General features: G+C 37.4%; 1 protein-coding gene across 4 annotated transcripts in view; it reads right to left on the reverse strand.

The window, feature by feature from the left end:
- Positions 1-18306, reverse strand: part of Mapk8 (mitogen-activated protein kinase 8) — a 74284-nt gene that overhangs the window by 5929 nt on the left and 50049 nt on the right. For 2 of the 4 annotated variants that reach the window (XM_021181283.2, XM_021181284.2), the window contains exons 4-10: positions 16578-16636; positions 16337-16475; positions 6633-6798; positions 3977-4048; positions 2517-2699; positions 901-1025; positions 317-380 (exon numbers count right to left, since the gene is read on the reverse strand). In XM_021181283.2, coding sequence (XP_021036942.1) covers positions 317-380; positions 901-1025; positions 2517-2699; positions 3977-4048; positions 6633-6798; positions 16337-16475; positions 16578-16636 — 808 coding nt within the window. Of the gene's footprint in view, positions 1-316; positions 381-900; positions 1026-2516; positions 2700-3976; positions 4049-4407; positions 4480-6632; positions 6799-16336; positions 16476-16577; positions 16637-18306 lie in introns of all 4 variants that reach the window. The other 2 variants (XM_029468851.1, XM_029468852.1) reach the window with 1 other exon arrangement.

Genomic DNA, 18306 nt, shown 5'->3' on the forward strand with positions numbered 1-18306 from the left:
TTAAATAAAATAAATTTGACTCAGAAAGATAAATATTGCATGTTTTCTTTCCAATGTGGAACCTGGGTTTGACAATATTAACATACACGACACAAGGAACAAGGAAGAAAACACTAATGTGACTATAACTGAGGTACAAATTTTCAAAATTAAGGAAGGAAACTGACTTTCTACTTTTGTAAGACAAATAAACAAAACCTCACTACTAAACCTAAGTTATGAAAACAGAAAGCAACGCTAATTTCTGTAACATGAAGAAGTCACTATGGAAAGCCAGAGGCTCCCTCAGTGTCTGAGACTCCGGTGAGCGCGTTACCTTTCCACTCCTCTATTGTGTGCTCCCTCTCATCTAACTGCTTGTCCGGGATCTTTGGTGGTGGCTGAAAGACACAAGTCAGAACAACTGAGAGAGTTTACTGGAAGTATATATACAATTAATTATTTGAAATATCAGCTGGACATACAACTTGCAAAGATGAGTCATGAGACAAAGGCCAATCAATTATCATTAACTTTAACTTTCTGGAGAGTAGCTCTGTAAGATTCCTTTCTAAGTAATAAGCTGTTTGTCTTTTTTCTTTTATCTCAAATTTTAAAATTGTCACATTTTACCTATATTTCAGAAATCTGCTCTGCTTTAAATACAAAACATTGTTTCTATCTAAGGATGCACCACAGGCATCTTAGGCTCCTCCAATCAACTGTGAGTTCAACAGAGTGAGACACAGGGGAGGTTCCTGGCGATGCTCATTAACTGAAAGTTTTCTTTAGGAAAACCTAGGCAACACCAACACCATCTGTGCTGATTTTTACTTAAAATGACAAGTTCTCTCTGAACTTAATTTCAGTCCCAGCTCTAAGATTAGAGTACGTTCTTCAAACATTAAGAAAGTAACTTACGGCTTCTGCTTCTGAAGGATCATACCAGACGTTGATGTATGGGTGCTGGAGAGCTTCATCTACGGAGATCCTTTTGGATGCATCTATTACTAGCATTTTGGATAACAAATCTCTTGCCTGACTGGCTGCAAAAATAATGATATTAATATACACCAGTTCATGAGATTATTCAACCATGCACATTAGGATTCTGAGATTACATTTACTTTAGAAAATTCATCTTTGCCAAGCATGTGGTGGTACATATGCTTGTAATTGCTAAGCGGAGAATGTAGAGACAAGAGGATAACAATTTCCAGGTGAACTTGGTTTATATAAATTGAACCAAACCAAACTAAACCAAGACAAAACAAATCCTATGCTTTTAAAAAGATGCTTTTGTTATTTATGTTTATGAGTACTAAAAAAGATTTATTACAGGTTTTGTTTGTTTCATCTTTTGAGATAAGGTTTTCTCTGTGTAGCCTTGGCTATCCTGGAACTTGCTTTGTAACTATGCTAGCCTTGAACTGTTCTCTGCCTCCCAAATGCTGAAATTAAAGGTGCTTACCATCACTTGATTTATTGCATTTTCCAGTTATGTGTATATGTGTGTACAGAGGGAAGGGGCAGGTGTTTGTGTGCACATGAGTGCAGGTGCCCAGGGAGGCCAGAGAGGGCACTGGACATTCTGGAGCTGGATTTGGGAGTGGTTGTGAACTGCTTCACATGGAGGGTAGGAATTGAACTTAGGTCCTCCACAAGAGCAGCAAATAATCTCTCTAGCCCCTGTTTTTTTTGTTTTTCTTTTGTGTTTTAAAGACCAGGTCATGCTATGTACCCTGGGCTAGCCTGGAACTTACTAGGTAGCTCAAGATTATCTCAAACTCCTAACAATCTATCAGACACAGCTTTCCAAGTGCTAGGATTACATTGGGAACCACCACACCTAGAGAATAATTTTTCTATAAAACCAGGGCACATACATGATTTATAAAATACTTTTTTTTTTTTTTAAAGTAGGGTCAGGGCTGGGGAGATGGCTCAGTGGTTAAGAGCACTGACTACTCTTCCGAAGGTCCTGAGTTCAAATCCTAGCAACCACATGGTGGCTCACAATCACCCGTAATGAGATCTGACATCCACTTCTGGTGTGTCTGAAGACAGCAACAGTGTTCTTATGTATAATAATAAACAAATCTTGGGCTGGAGAGATGGCTCAGTGGTTAAGAGTACTGACTGCTCTTCCAGAGGTCCTGGGTTCAATTCCCAGCATCCACATGGTGGCTCACAACCATCTGTAATGGGATTTGAGGGACAGTGTATCACATACATAAAATAAAAAACAAACAAACAAACAAACAAATCTTAAAAAATTAAAAAATAAAGTAGGGTCTTCATTATGTAGCCCTGGTTGGCCCTGAACTCAGAAATCTTCCTGACCCTGCTCCCCAAGTATGAAGACTAAAGGCAAGTGTCACCATATCCAGCTAAAATGTAAAAATCAGAGACAGAAGAACAAAACCTTTACATGTTCTACTAGTAGACATAATTTTGAGTTAGATCCTTTAAGAATATGACTAAACTCTTCCTATACATGTATAACCAAAACAGATACATACAATTATACAACTTACCTTTAAGTTTGTTATGCTCTGAGTCAGCTGGGAAAAGCACATCGGGGAACAGTTTCTCAAAGCTATAGCCAGCGTATTTAGGCCTGTTTTCAACGTAAGTCCTTACTGTTGGTTGAAGTTTCTTCATGAATTCAGGACAAGGTGTTCCGAGCTGTTCAATAACTTTATTCCACTGATCAATATCTATTATCAAGTAGCTAAGAAAAATACTCCATGTATCAAATATTCAACACTTTAATCATATATACATCACTAAATATAAGAAAATGGAAAAATTTTAAATCCTGAAGAATGTAGCCATTATATATTTTGTACCTCAAAGCCACCTGACAAAAAGCAATGATTATAAGTGGATAAAAATGATCAATAAATAAGCTTTGTTAACCTTATTTATTGTGTGTTCAGGTATATATAAACACTAATTTTACCATAAAATGGAGGCATAAAAAAGCAAATTGAAAATAAACTAAAAACTATCATTACTATACATAAAAATCAAAATGCAAACTGCATAAAATTTTAATATTTAAAAATTTAACTTTCTCCCAGCTCTTAAAAAATGTAAATATATTTCCTAGAGAGTAAGAAATATTTCTAGTCTGGTCTGCTTTTTTCAGTTCTTTACACTAACAGAAAACACCCACTTGTGACAAAAATGATAACTTTAATAATGGTAGCATTTTCTTTTGCCATTCTCCGGTATGCCTATGTTAATAATGTTTGTAAAGCTCTGAAATAAATGAACATGATACCAGTATCTCAGTATGCTGTAGACTGGGATTTTCTGGTCTTGTTCCTTCTAGTCTTCATACTCTAAGCCTCCGAAGACTATTGTCCCACACACGTTCTTATTGTTACATGGTAAATATTCTCATTCCACCTAAAACAATTCTGTGTCACTCACTGATCAACACATCACTGTTAACATAAATACTAAAAACTGATGGAACTAAAAGCATGAATCCAACCTAATTACCAACACAGGAAAACTTGCTGACATTCTCAGCATGCTATGTTAATGTAATGAGACAACAAGACATAGCACACAGAACAGTAACAGAAAGACATGGGGGAACCAAATCAAAAACAAACAAACAAACAAACAAACAAACAAACATCAAAACAAACAGTAGCAACAGATAATTCCAAAATTCATGCTACCTTCACAATAGTTAAAGACTTACTCAAGTGTTAGAAACTTTAGTGAAAGCCGTAACTTTTTATGTTAATTAACTCTAAGCAAGCAAGGACCTGTGAATTAACCACACTTGAGCCCTTTTCAAAATTAACATATAAATCAATAAACGAGGAGAAGAAAGTCAGGTAAGAGGTGGTACTCTGGAAAAGTAATTTAGCAATACTTTGTATCAGGAAGAGACAAAATACATTCTACTTGACCAGGCTGACACAGTACCATTTTGACCTTTAGAAACTACATTTTAGGCCAAAGATAAGGATACGATCTGTACCTGGGAACAAAACACCACCTTTGATCATTTCTCCCATGATGCACCCAACTGACCAAATGTCAACTGAAAACAAAATGCAATGACATTAACATAAAGATTTTGGTTAAAATAAAAAGAAAAATATATAAACACTAAAAAGACACACGCCATATACACTTAAAATTATAAAAAGCAATATAAAATAAAAATGAATGACAGTGAATGTGCTGACGACCAGCAGAGACTGTATGTCCTGCTGCCAAATGCAGCCTGCTAACACTTAAGCTTCTTAGCTCAACCAGTTTTTGAACTATAACAGTGACAAACTTTACATCTATTTTAAACCCTGTACTGTACAAATGTCGCATGTATTTCTTTTCATGAGCAAACAGAAGGAAGTTCATCACCTAGCTAATTAATCTGCTGCAGCAGCACAAGGATACAGTCCCTTCCTGGAAAGAGGATTTTGTGGCAAACCATTTCTCCCATAATGCACCCCACAGACCATAAATCCACTATATGTTTGCAGCACAAAAGAAGAAAAAGCAAAGCAAAAGATTGTTAAAATCAAAGAAGCGTAATATGACTGCATCATCTAAAAAATTGCAGAGCATCACAAAAAAGAAAAAGGTGGTTTTAATTTCAAATAATGGCATAATTTAAAACACAAAATACTTTTCAAAAAGCTTTGATTCACAAAAGAAAATATGAAGTATGGCATTTTAATTACATGTCTAATTTTAAAGTGAGAGCTATGCACAGATATTGCATAAATTTAAAAAACATACATTTTATAGCTGAGATTTTGCATGTAATACATGAAGTAGAACCAAACAAAATTTAAAAATAAGATTTAAAATGTATATAAGGCCATAAAATTATAAAATTAAGATGTACTATTTCGAGGTTTAACTGTGCATTTTACTCTCTCTTTAAGTTAAATTAAAAAGCATGCGCAGAAATAATTTAGCATATTAAAAACAGAAAGATATCTGTATTTTAATAAAATAGTAACCTAATTTTTGGGTTTCCCAGGCTTATTTAACTGAAAAGGCTTTGTTTATTCTGAACTAAAAGTAACGTATTCTCTTGGCAACACCATTTTACATTTATATCCACCTCTACCCATGTCTACAGATGGACAGAAAAAGAGCAGCATATCTACCAAGAAACCTTGGTAAACAAGTGTTTTTCATTATCTCTTTTTTACTTTTTTTTTAAACTTTGGGTTTAAAAGTTAGTTTTGGTGGAATACAATATCAAAGTGTCAAAGTGCCTACAGATCTGTGATCTACAGTCTCTTGGCAGACCTCCATATTATAAAACCTGCTATAAGGGGGTCTAATTTGCTATCAGGCAGTTTAAAATAGATTAATTACCCTCCCCCAAACTTCCCAAACTGTTCTGAAATACTCTGCAATAAAACCAAACAGGAAACCTCTCTTTCTGCCCCCCTCCCGTGTGTGTGTGTGTGTGTGTGTGTGTGTGTGTGTGTGAGAGGAAGATAAGTATATGCCATGCCACCTCCTGCTGGCTAATGAGTGAGGAAACACGAGATTTGACTTGGTTCCTGGGGAAACAGGCAGGAAAAGCAATGAGAGATCTATGTGACTCTCATCTAAGAGAGGACAACATGTCAATTCTTATGACAGCTTCTCTAATGTCAAGATCATATTTATAGGACTTAACATGTGGTGCAATTTCTGTGATAATCAAAAGTTTCACAGCAAAAGCAATAGCAATCTGCCTATCAATTCTCAAAACAAAACTTTTAAACCTTATGTTGAGACTTAGAAACAGAAAAGCATGTTTAGTTTAAAAACCGATAGTTGATATTTAAAGTATTTGTTTTAAATTAGCTCAAAAAAGGTAAGGAAATTAAGCAATCTCCCCATGTGCTTAAGTATGTATATATGTATGTTCAAGATTGACTTAATAGTTTCCTGATTTAAAGTGAACTACTGTTCCAATTTCTATCCCAGAAACACGCCACACTTAAAAAGTTATGGTTTGATTCAGCATGCCCACAGATAATACTATATGCAATCTCTCTATGATGGGCCCAGGCTTTAATCAAACACGAGTGCTGCCCATACGAGGCCGAGTTACCCACTGACTTTCCAGAATTGGAAAATGTAGCTCTCAGAGTTTATAGTGAGTGCTACTATTTTTTGCTTGTTTGTTTGTTTTGTATTATTTTGTTTTGTTTTCTGAGACGGGGTTTCTCTGTGTAACAGTCCTGGCTGTCCTAGAACCTGCTTTGTAGACCAGGCTACCTCCAGAGTGCTGGGACTAAAAGTGTGTGCTACCACACCTGGCTTGTGAGCACTACTGTTAACACTGACTAAAGGTGCTGGAGATGAGAGCAAATAAGACTAATATGTACTAGAATTATTACTAAGATTAAATCATTGAGAAATATATATTCATGTTTAAATTACAGACAAGCAGAGGGCATAAATCCTAGTTTTAGAACTGTTCATCTAGGTATTCACATCTGAGATAAGATCTCCATGCTTTCCCAAACAGTCATGGCAAAACGTTCAAATCCTGGATAGACATTTGAAATAGTAATGAATACTTAAATGCATGCATTTCAATTTAAGTATATAAAAACTGATTGATAAACAAATCAGAAGACTATTTCAAAGCGAAAGCGTATGCTGACCGTTCTCCTTGTAGCCCATGCCGAGAATGACCTCTGGTGCTCTGTAGTACCGAGTCACCACATAAGGCGTCATCATAAAACTCGTTCCTGCAGTCCTCGCCAGTCCAAAATCAAGAATCTTCAAAGTGCAGTCTGATTTCACTACTATATTACTAGGCTTTAAGTCCTTGAAGAAATAAACATTAAAATGATTGCTAAGACAGATACAAAGATTTGTTTTGCTCAACTGAGTTACATAGTCTGCAGGACCACTGCAGAGGTTCCTTACAATAGGCACACCCACCAAGTCAGATTTAAGATCATTTCATTTACATAAACAAATCTAGTGCATTATTAATGCTTATTTACTTAAAAACAAAAATGTATTAAAATTTTATTTTCTATTTTGTTTTATTTCTTTCATTTATCTCTGTGAAGATGAGGAGAGCCTGGTTGAGGACAAAGCAGAAAGGCTGGAAGTTCAATACACACAGTGTATGTTTAGTTCTTTGTTAAGTTGACACAAGCTAGAGTCATGTAGGAAGAGGAAACAACAGCTGAGAAACTTCCTCTACCAGAATGGCCTGTAGACAACTCTGTGGGTTGTTTTCTTAACTAATAATTGATATGGGATGATCTAACCTATAGATGGTGCCATTCCTGGGCAGGTGGTCCTGGCTGTCTAAGAAAACAGTCCAAGATAACCCAGGAGCAAGCCAGTAAACAGCACTCCTCCATGGCATCAGCTTCAGTTTCTAATCCAGGTTCTAGCCTGACTTTCCTCAGAGATGAACTGTTACATGAAACTGTAAGATGAAATAAGCCCTTTCTTCCTGAGGTTGTTTTTGGTCAGTTTTTTTTTTTTTTTTTTTGCCACAGCAATAGAAAGCAAATGATGACACATAGCAAGACCCCATCTCAAAATACCAATCAAATACAATAAAAGTGCTATTATGGTAAGAGTCATAAATTAGAATGTACATTCATTTACATACTAAATTAATAGCACTAAAAACAATCTCATTTTAGGACTGGAGAGGTGGCTCAGTGGTTAAGAGCAAGCAGACTGCTCTTCCACAGGTCCTGATGAGTTCAATTCCCAGCAACCACATGGTGGCTCACAACCATCTGTAATGGGATCAGATGCCCTCTTTTAGTGTGTCTGAGGACAGCTACAATGTACTCACAAACATTAAAAAAATAAAAAAAAAACTCATTCTAAAGTCACAATAAACTTTATAACGCTCTAAATCCACGATGGAGCATTCTGATAATATTTACACAATCCTGACATGATCCAGGTATATGTTACTTGAACAACGATAGCCATACATGTTCACTTTTGTGGGGAGGAAAGTTCGGAATCAGTCTCAATACACTAGATACTCAGTTCTAAAGAACCAAAAGGTGATTATCAGCCTGCTCATTCCTGACTTCCCACATATATCACAAACATTTGCTTATAAACTTCCATTCACATGTAACAGACACTAGTCCATAAAATTACTTTCTTCTGATAGTAATACTGTCTTTGTGAAAAACTGCTGCTTGGCTCGAGGCAGAAGAAAATGTGTGCAATACCTATTAAAACGAAGACAGTGGCATAAATACCCAGGCCTTCACATTCATCATGCTCTTGCCTTTTAGCTTTGATGAACACTCATATCCACAGCACAGTCAAACTCTCTCACATGTATAGATGACTAGCAGATTGACAGCAAAAGCTAAGGCCCTGAACACAAAGATCCCTTTTTAAATATCTACATGCAAGAATGCTTATGTGCTGTTTCTAACTTACTCTGACAAGATAACATGGATACGCTTAGAAAACAGACACTAACCGGTGGTCCTAAGAATACCCAAGATATAAGAAAGATACAATTTGCGAAACACATGAAACTCAAGAAAAATGAAGACCAAAGTGTGGACACTTTGCCCTTTCTTAGAATTGGGAGCAAAACACCCATGGAAGGAGTTACAGAGACAACAGTTTGGAGCTGAGACGAAAGGATGGACCATCTAGAGACTGCCATATCTGGGGATCCATCCCACAATCAGCCTCCAAACGCTGACACCATTGCATACACTAGCAAGATTTTGCTGAAAGGACCCTGATATAGCTGTCTCTTGTGAGACAATGCCAGGGCCTAGCAAACAGAGAAGTGGATGCTCACAGTCAGCTATTGGATGGAACACAGGTTCTCCAATGGAGGAGCTGGAGGAAGTACCCAAGGAGCTGGGGGATCTGCAACCCTATAGGTGGAACAACAATATAAACTAACCCAGTACCCCTCGGAGCTCGTGTCTCTAGCTGCATATGTATCAGAAGATGGCCTGGTTGGCCATCAGTGGAAAGAGAGGCCCATTGGTCGTGCAAACTTTATATGCCTCAGTACAGGGGAACGCCAGGGCCAAGAAGTGGAAGTGGGTGGGTAGGGGAGTGGGGGGGGGTATGGGGAACTTTTGGGATAGCACTGGAAATGTAAATGAAGAAAATACCTAATTAAATATATATATAAAGAAAACAGACACTAAAGACTTTTGAAATTAAGCATACTAAGACTACACGTTGTTCCTACAGAAGATAAAAATGTTATCATTTCTATTTTGCAACTAGAATGTTGGTAATATAAAACAAAGGAATACCCAGGCTTAAGAATAACCACTATAAACTTCAGTAGTCCTCCCGGGATTGCTGCTACAGCGGGAGATTACTGCCTCTTTATACTAGGTGGGTCTAGTCTAGAAAAAAACTCAAAATACTTTTTGTTCTGGAATGATTAGGAGCAAATACATTTCTAGTTTAAAAGAAACTGTGTATGGAAATAAACTGCCAAGAGTATTTGTCTCTATGAATATTAACTAAAGTTCATTTTTTTCTGTATCAATGTTTATCTTTCTACATATGTCATAACTACTTATAGGAAGAGTGACTTGAAGTTTACATTTATTTGAGCAGATAGAGTAGAAATAACTCAACATTCTAACCCACCCTCTTGTTCCCCCCATTGTCCAAGTCTCTCTCTCTAGTCAGGCAAGATAGCAAAAGTAGACCTAGTAGGTAGAGTGGGAACAGAGTGGAGAAGGGCCAGACCATGCCCTCCTGCAGATCTTCCCTTGCTTTGGTGATTAGTAACATTGTAGATAGTGGGCATCTCTATAAAGCCAAATGTCTACCCCTACCATGATGTGCCTACATACAGAATGTGAAAAATAAACCTTAGTCATGTTTGGCTACTGAGAGTTTTGCAGTGGTGGCGCACACCTTTGATCCCAGTATTTGAGAGGCAGTGGATTTCTGAGTTTAAGCCAGCCTGGTCTACAGAGTTCCTGTACATTCAGAGATACGCAGAAAAACCCTGCTTTGAAAACCAAAACACAAAACAAGAGTTTGATATTTTTTATTGCAGCTAAGCCTAGTGTTTTCTGGCTGAAACCCAAGACTTGGGAGTTACTATTATCCCTAATCTGAAATCTGAAAGACCCAAACTTAAGTATTTTTGGTTTTTTTAGTATAACTGTCAATACTCAAAAGGTTGTTATAACTACTTTGATATTTATTTATTTTTTCCTTTTTTTTTTATTACGTATTTTCCTCAATTACATTTCCAATGCTATCGTACTTTGATATCTATGCTAAGGAAAATTTTAAGGTAGTCTCAAATCAGTCCAAGAATACAGGGGCCATCATGACAGTTCTTTGATTTGGATCCCCCCAAAATTTCTGATTTTCAGATTAGGGATGCTCACTGGTAAAGTCTATGCAAATATCTAAAATCTAAAATATTTCACAGTTTGAAATACTCTGGCCCCAAGCATTTCAGATCAGACAACCTATGCAAGGACACAGGATCATGAGTTTGGTTATTGAACAGTATTGACAGCAGTATCAAAGTGGAAAGAGATGCAAATTATGCAGAGGCAAACTATTTTATGTCATCTGCACAGGACTTCAATTGCTTTTGCAAAGGAAGTTTAATGCAAACTTAACCATAGTCATTTTTACCCCATGTTATCTACAGTTGCTATTATGATAGAAGGGCAGTAATTGTCAGTAGTTGTGTCAGAGGCCATGTCCACAAACAAAAAACATTCAGAATATGGTCTTAATAAAGTTCCTTAACCCTTGCTCTATAAGAGGTCAGAAAGCAAAAAGGGCTGCTGGTGGCTACTGTCTGCATTAGAAGTAACTGGCTATTTTAAAACTAGAAATGAAAGTAACAGTGCCATCATTTTGGACAAGCAAAATGCTGCTAGAACCCAGAAAAAGGCAACAGATGGTTTAGCTTATCCCTGGACCACACATCATCCTTTTACATGCCTATCCTTATGATCTGTTTTAGTTAATGGAACTCAAAATTACATGATGCTCACCAGATCTGAAAAATTCTGAACCTGCTCGAGGTAGCATAGTTTCTGTTCTTTCTACTTCATAGCATGGGAAAAGGATGTCCCTGGAAGTAACCCTGAGCCTGACCTGAGGTCTGTAGTAATGCTGCATGGGCCAACACTGCAGACCCTGAGTACACACTGTGCTTTTGCAAGCCATGAATAGCTTGTTAGAAATCATGGACATCTTGGAAGCCTAAAAGCTTGATGGTAGACTCAAGGGAGCTTCAAGTAAGTCCAAGAATACATAGACTGTCAGCTAACAAATATGCTTTAAAAAGACATACAATCAAAAGCTTCCAAGGTTACTGATATAATAAACTGAACCACAAATAACACAACTCAAGTCTGTTGTCAAAATAACTAAGTAACTTACAAAGACAGGACAACAACAAAGAAACTCTGTCCAAAATGTCAACAATAGAACACACTTGTGTTCCTGTCTTTCAGGGATAGGAAGCAGGCCAAGAAAGCTGAGCACCCCTTCAGTACACAGCCTTCAATACTCACTTAAGACCTATTTAAGGGAGATAAGAGGAAAGGAAGACTTCCATAGGGAGCAGACAGGTAATGTGGACAACAGCGGGCAAGTTGCACTGTGCAGAAATCAGATCCAGCTCCTCAAGAGGGAACACTCCTACCTCCAGAGGAAGGAACACTTAACAATGTCCATCCAGCATAATGTCAAATGTAACTAATAAATCAACATCAGGGTTTCTCAATTTCCAATGAGACTGTTTTGGCTACCCTGGAACCACCTGACTATTCTATAGAAGGAACTTGAGGGGAGGGAAGACAGAGCCAGTTCCGATGCTTCTGGGCCCAAAAGATCAACATCTGAACCTGGCACAGACACTAACGTGTATCCACATTAAGGAGGTGTGGGTCAGAGAATGGAGGTATGTCAGACAACCACAGGCTATGGAGCCCGACCAACACTCATGAGTTTGCCTTCCTCACATTTTCCTGCTCTTCTATAACGAGGCAGGTTTTTATGGCTAGCTCTGTGGATGCACTGAGTAGGGGTGATGTGTGTCACTTCCAGGCCAGCATGTGAGCCAGGGTATTACCATACAGCTCTCTTCTGCTGACTCAGTGGGAACTAGTTAGAGGGAAGTCTCTCTCAGCAAGGGTTTCTAAGTGCCTACAGGGACATCTAACTGCAGTGCCTGGAAGGAATAAAAGTTTAGATTGCTTCTTAAACCAAGTGAGTAATCACAGAATGGCACAGTTAAGGTGAACCGAGGATGGGGGTGCTGTGAGAACTAAAAGCAAAACTGACAGCTACAGTTATGTCAAAATTTTTGGTAGTTGCTTCAGAAAAAGTCAGAAAATATCCGACAGGAACAGCCAGAAATTAGTACCCTAAGACAATGGGAAGAGTGACTCAAGGATTGGCTTCAATAGGCTCTGTGATATCTGTTCAGATGCTGGCTCAGAGTCAATTACTCTTCCATTGCCCAAGAGGGATGGCTGCTGGTGACCTTAGGAAACTCCTGTCTTCAGTGCAGAGGCTAAATGGGAGCCACCAGCTGAGGCTCTTGAAATAAATGTAGCCAACGTAATGTCTCCCTTTGTCCACTTTTACTTTGTAATGGATACTGATCTTAATGAAACTATCTAATAAGCTTCTTACATGTATAGCTCCACCCTAGTTTCGCACATTGTCTAGCCTAAGATACAGGCCACCACACCAACAGACCTCTCAGTATATCTACTGCTAGCTCAACTTTATTGCTTTAAGAACATTTCTTCAGCAACACTTTATTTCCTAACATCTTCTAAATGAGCAAAAGCAGAAACAAGAGAGGAAGGAACGCATCTTAACTTTCACTGAGACTAGGAAAGTCCTGATACCAAAGTATGATTAAAATCATCTTCACAAACAAACTACAAATGAAAGCAGTAATGAATCCAAGGGTAAAAAACTCCAACAGAAATACTAGCTTATCAGTTCCAATAGTATACTGGAAAGATTATATATACCATTCCAAATGGGATCTACCCCAGGAATAAAGAGGATGCTAAATATAAAAATTTATCAATGCAGTGCAACAGTTAAGGGAAGCAACATACACAGTAATTTAAATTGGTGCATACCTCTGGCTAAGTTTAATACTCTTTAATGACAAAAATAAGTAAATAAGGAATAGACAATAAATGGAGAAGAATTCATCTTCTATAGAAAGAGGTCTGGCCTTTGCCCTAAATTACAGGTAATGGCAACACTTGGAATATCCTGCTGACGAACTGTCCCGTTAATGTGGAGGTTTCGACCATGACAGCCTAACAAGATAATTTATGATAAGGGCTTTGGCTTGTAACAATCCCAACCTTTGGAGGAAATGGAGATTCAATGTATTAGCATGAATCAGGAATGATTCTTGCCAACTAAGGAAAGTGGTATGTTATAGTGACCAAATAAAATACCTAGAAGAGTCTGGGTGAGCGTCCCTTGCTAGTGACACTGTATTATCATACTCTATAGCCAACAAAACAACTAAAGACTCTATGCTGGAGCCATACTTCCATAAAGCCTTTCTTTGGCTGGTTCTAACTCTTCCCATTCAGTTAGGAACATGGTAGAATTGGCAATTTGTAACCAGCTACTCTAAACTCAGGTAATTCTGGGGCCCTTGAGCCTGCGTGCGTGTACCTTGCCTTAGGTCTTTGCTACAGCAATGAGAAACAGAAAAATACAATGGTGAACGATGAAAAGCTTTCCCTTATTACAACAAGCAAGACTAAGATGACTATTTTCACTACTGTTCTCTAAGATTTTACCGTAAGTTCTAGCTAGGGCAGCTGGGAGATGGGGGAAGGTGGCCAAATTGAATAGAAGTAAAACTATGGTGCAAATGACATGATCTTAAAAAAAAAAAAATTCAGTGTTTATGAGCACATAAGGGAGGTCAGAAAGAACACAGTGACATGCTACTCTCTGACAAAGGAAAAACCACACGAAGGAAGCTACAGAGAGTGCTTATGCATCTCACCAAAAGCACAAAGTTTCGGATACTGAGAGCTGTGAGAAAATAACTACTGCTGTTTCAGCTACCCAACTTAAGAGTTCTACAGACTAACACAACTTAGGAAATGGGAAGATCTTATGCTTACAAAGCCCTCAAGACAAGTGATAAAAGCACCAAGCAACTCAATCTTTAGATTTAACAGATTCATTGTCCAAAGCCCATTGGCTTTTTTTCCCCTGTAGATGTGAAAAAGCTAATCTCCAAATTCCTATACACTTAAAGTGGTTTTTAAAACTACTAAGAAAGGACACAGGATTCATAGTATCCCATTTCAAAGCAGTACAGAGTTACATGTGTAACTCGTATAGCTGGACAGATGGCTCAGCAGCTAAGCCTTGCAGATGACCTGGGTTTGGCCTCTACCATCCAAATGACAGCTCATTAAATCCTGTAAATCCAGCTCCAGGGGATCCTATCACCTCTGGACTCCATGGGTCCCATACCCACATGATCTCTCTCTCTCTCTCTCTCTCTCACACACACACACACACACACACACACACTTAAAAATAATAAACTTTGTAAAACTGTGATTCTAATATAGAGACAGACATAGAGTCTAATTATAGAGAACTGGCAGTCAGCTGGATTCCCTAAGGCACCAATACAACTGTCTGAGAGCTTGGGCAACTGGATTTCTAAACATGGGAGAGTGAAGATAAGTCTTGCACTAGACCATATACAAAACAAGTTCAAAATGGACCAAAAACTTACAAAAAGAGGCAATGCTAAAATTTTATGACCTCAATTTGGCAGTAGATTCTTGTGCAAGACACAAGACCACATGAAATAACAAATATTTGATATTTCATAAAAATTAAAACCACTTACATATTAACACATCATTAGCAAAGTGAAAACAATCTACAGATTTTAAATTATGTCTGGTAATGGTTTTGTATATATAGAACTGGAATACACACACACACACACACACAAATCTGTAAATATAACAAAGAGGCAAACAACTTAGAAACAAGGGCTTAAAAATAAATGTTTTTCAATAACATAGAAATGGCCACCAAATGAGGAGATTCTTGACTCCTTTGGTAGCATGAGAAAGAATGGCCCTCATGGGCTCATATGCTTGAACCCTGTGCCCCAGTTGGTGAAACTGTTTGGGAAGAGTGTGTTATTGAAGGTGGCTTTGAGGTTGTAAAAGCTCCCATCAGTTAAGGTAGCTTTCTCTGTGTTGCTGCCAGTAGAGGAAGCTCTTGGCTATTACTGCCTGCCTGCCTGTTGCCATGCTCCCCACCCTGACAGTCATGGACTCTCCTTTTGAAACTGTAAGCCCCTAGTAAACTCTTCTATAACTTGCCTTGGTCATAATGTTTTGTCATGGCAATAGAAAAGTTATTAAAATAACCATTATTAGCCACTAGGAAAATGTGTATCAAAAGCCCAATAAAATACCACTTCATAGCCACTGTGATGACTAAAATAAAGCGGTCAGGTACTAAATACTGGCAATGCTGCAGAAAAACTGTACAATTATATATGGATTCTGGGGATGTAAAATTTGAAAAACAGTTTCATGGTTCCTCAAAAAGTGAATACCACATGATTCAGCAATCCTACCCTGAAAGACTAAAGAACAAAGAGCAAATAAATACTTGTACATGAATTTTCATAGCAAGATAGTATTTAACTGAAACATAGTAATACAAAAATTATCTGTAGAATATGATATATGGAATATTATCCATTCATAAAAGTAAATACTAATATATGATACAGCATAGACACCACAAAAACATTACGCTAAGTCAAAGGAGCCTGACACAAAGGCCATATAGTATATTATTACATTTGTATGAGGTATCTAGGACAGGTAAATCCATTGTCCTGAATTAACAGGCTCTGAGAAGAGAGACAAAATGAAGAGTGACAATTTAAGGGATGTCGTCTTCACTAGAGAAAGGCTGATGAAAGTTTTAGAATTTGACATAGATGGTGATTGTACAACACTAATGCATGGACTAAATGCGACTCAGTACTTCAGGTCGTAATTTGTTTTGTGAATTTCACTTCAATGATTGAAAAGGAAAGATCATCGTGGGCTGCAGAGATGGCTCAACAGTTCAGAGCACTTGCTGCTCTTGCAGAGGACTGAGGTTTGGTTCCCAGGACCCACGTGGCAGCTCACAATTGTCTATAGCTCCTGTTTCAATAGATATGATGCCCTCTTCTGGCCTCTGCAGGCACTGCATGCATGTTGTGCACTTAAATACATGCAAGCAAAATACACATAATGTAAAAAAAAAAAATCCTTAGAAAAGAACATGGTGATATTTTTCTACTAACCCGATGAATAATTCCAGCAGAGTGAAGGTGCTTGATTCCACACAGCATTTGATAGAGAAGGTAGGACATTCTTTCATGATCTAACTCCATCTGAATCACTTGGCAAAGATTTGCATCCATGAGCTCCATGACTATGTAACTTCATGGGTAGAAAAAGATGACAGCTAAAGTGTATAGCAACGATCTACAGATAGGCACTAGCAAAACTTTGTATTAACAGCATTTTAGTTACCACACTTACACATCTTGAAATTCTTCTAGGGATTTCTGTGGTGTGAAAACATTCAAAAGGCCAATTATCTGTGGCAAAGCAAAGAAATAAAAACATTAGAAACTACTTTCTAATACTTCATTTGGGAACTGAAAATACATATGTTACAACAATTTACTATCAGTTTAAAATCATTCCAGTTTTATACCCAAAGCACAAGTAAACTTATTTATTAAAATTTCATTGCTAGGGAGAACAGAAAAAAAAAAAAAAGAAAAAAGAAAAAAGAAAAAGATCAGGCCAGAAGATCTTTTGGACAAGTAAAAATGAGTAGTATAAAGGTGGGGAAACAGAAAAATACCACACTTGTTCAAGCTCATAGGCTCTCTTAAACCAAGTGAACCTTAGGGCTGAGAGCACACTTCAGTGGTCATGTTTACTAGGCACACAGAGACTCTGGGTACATTTCCTAGCACTGGAAAAAAAAAAGAATAGAATGTGTGTAAATGTACAGCCCAGGTGGTGTCTACTGATTTTGAGGGTGCTGAGGCAGGGGATACGTGCAAGCTTCTATCTTTCTTTCAAGTTTGCTATGAAACTGCCTCAAAAGTCTTAGAAACCAGTAAGTCAACCAAAGGGCTTCACAGAACAATTTCTATTTATGAATACTCTATCAAGTTCTCATTTTATTATAAGTACCTACATAATTTGTCAACAAATATTAAGTACTTTCTACTAATTCTTATACAACTCAGCAGTTCTATGGAATCACAGTCCTTTCCTTTCTCTTGGTTTTCATAACACTTTACTGGGCCATTTTCTTTTTCTTTTCTTTTTTTTGAAGGTTTGTTTCTATTTTGTATATATGAGTGTTTTGTCTGACTATATATATATGTGCACTGTGGTTTTTTGGTGTTGTGGAGATGAGAAATGGGTGCTAGATCACAAAGGACAGTTGCAAGCCACTGTGTGGATGTTAGGACTCAAATTCAGGACTGCTGCAAGAACAGCAAGTACTCTGAACTGCTGAGCCAGGGCCAGTCAAATACATTATTTCATCTATGAGAATATTGTATGTCTCACTGCTGTCCTTAGCCTTTTCTTTTTATGTCTATATTATTCTTACATAATATTTGTCTTTTTCTTCAAGAATTTATCTGCACATCATTCCCAAATATGCACTAAAATATGCACTCAGAAGCACCCTCTCTTTTATAAAAAAAAAAAGGCTCAGTGTGACACCTTTTTCAGTATTAATACCATAAACTATTTCAAACAACATTGTTCATTCCATCATTAGTCAGTATGTCAACAACCTGTTTTCCCATTGCTTCTGTGTATTTAGAGGCCAAGAATTCTAAAAATCACATCTGGACTGTTATATAATTACTTTTAATACTAGAGTGACAGGCTTATATCTGTATATGGCCCTGTACATTCATGCTGAAGGCATAGACTCTAATGAGATAGTATCTACAACTGGGGACTTTAGAGTTAACTAGGTCATAAGGCCAAGGCCCTTCTAATGGTAAGATTAGTGGTCTTGCACGTCTATGTACCATGGGAAGACAAAGCAAGAACAGTTTGTTTGCAAGTCAGGAAGAGAATAATCAGCAGGAACCAAAGCAGCCAGCACCTTATCCAGGACTTCCTAGCCTCCAAAATTTTAAGAAATAATTCTTCTGTTTTTTTTTCTTTTTTTATTTTTTTTTAATTTTTAATATTTTTATTACATATTTTCCTCAATTACATTTCCAAT

This window comes from Mus caroli, chromosome 14, assembly GCF_900094665.2.
Source record: "Mus caroli chromosome 14, CAROLI_EIJ_v1.1, whole genome shotgun sequence".
Taxonomy (NCBI): Eukaryota; Metazoa; Chordata; class Mammalia; order Rodentia; family Muridae; genus Mus; species Mus caroli.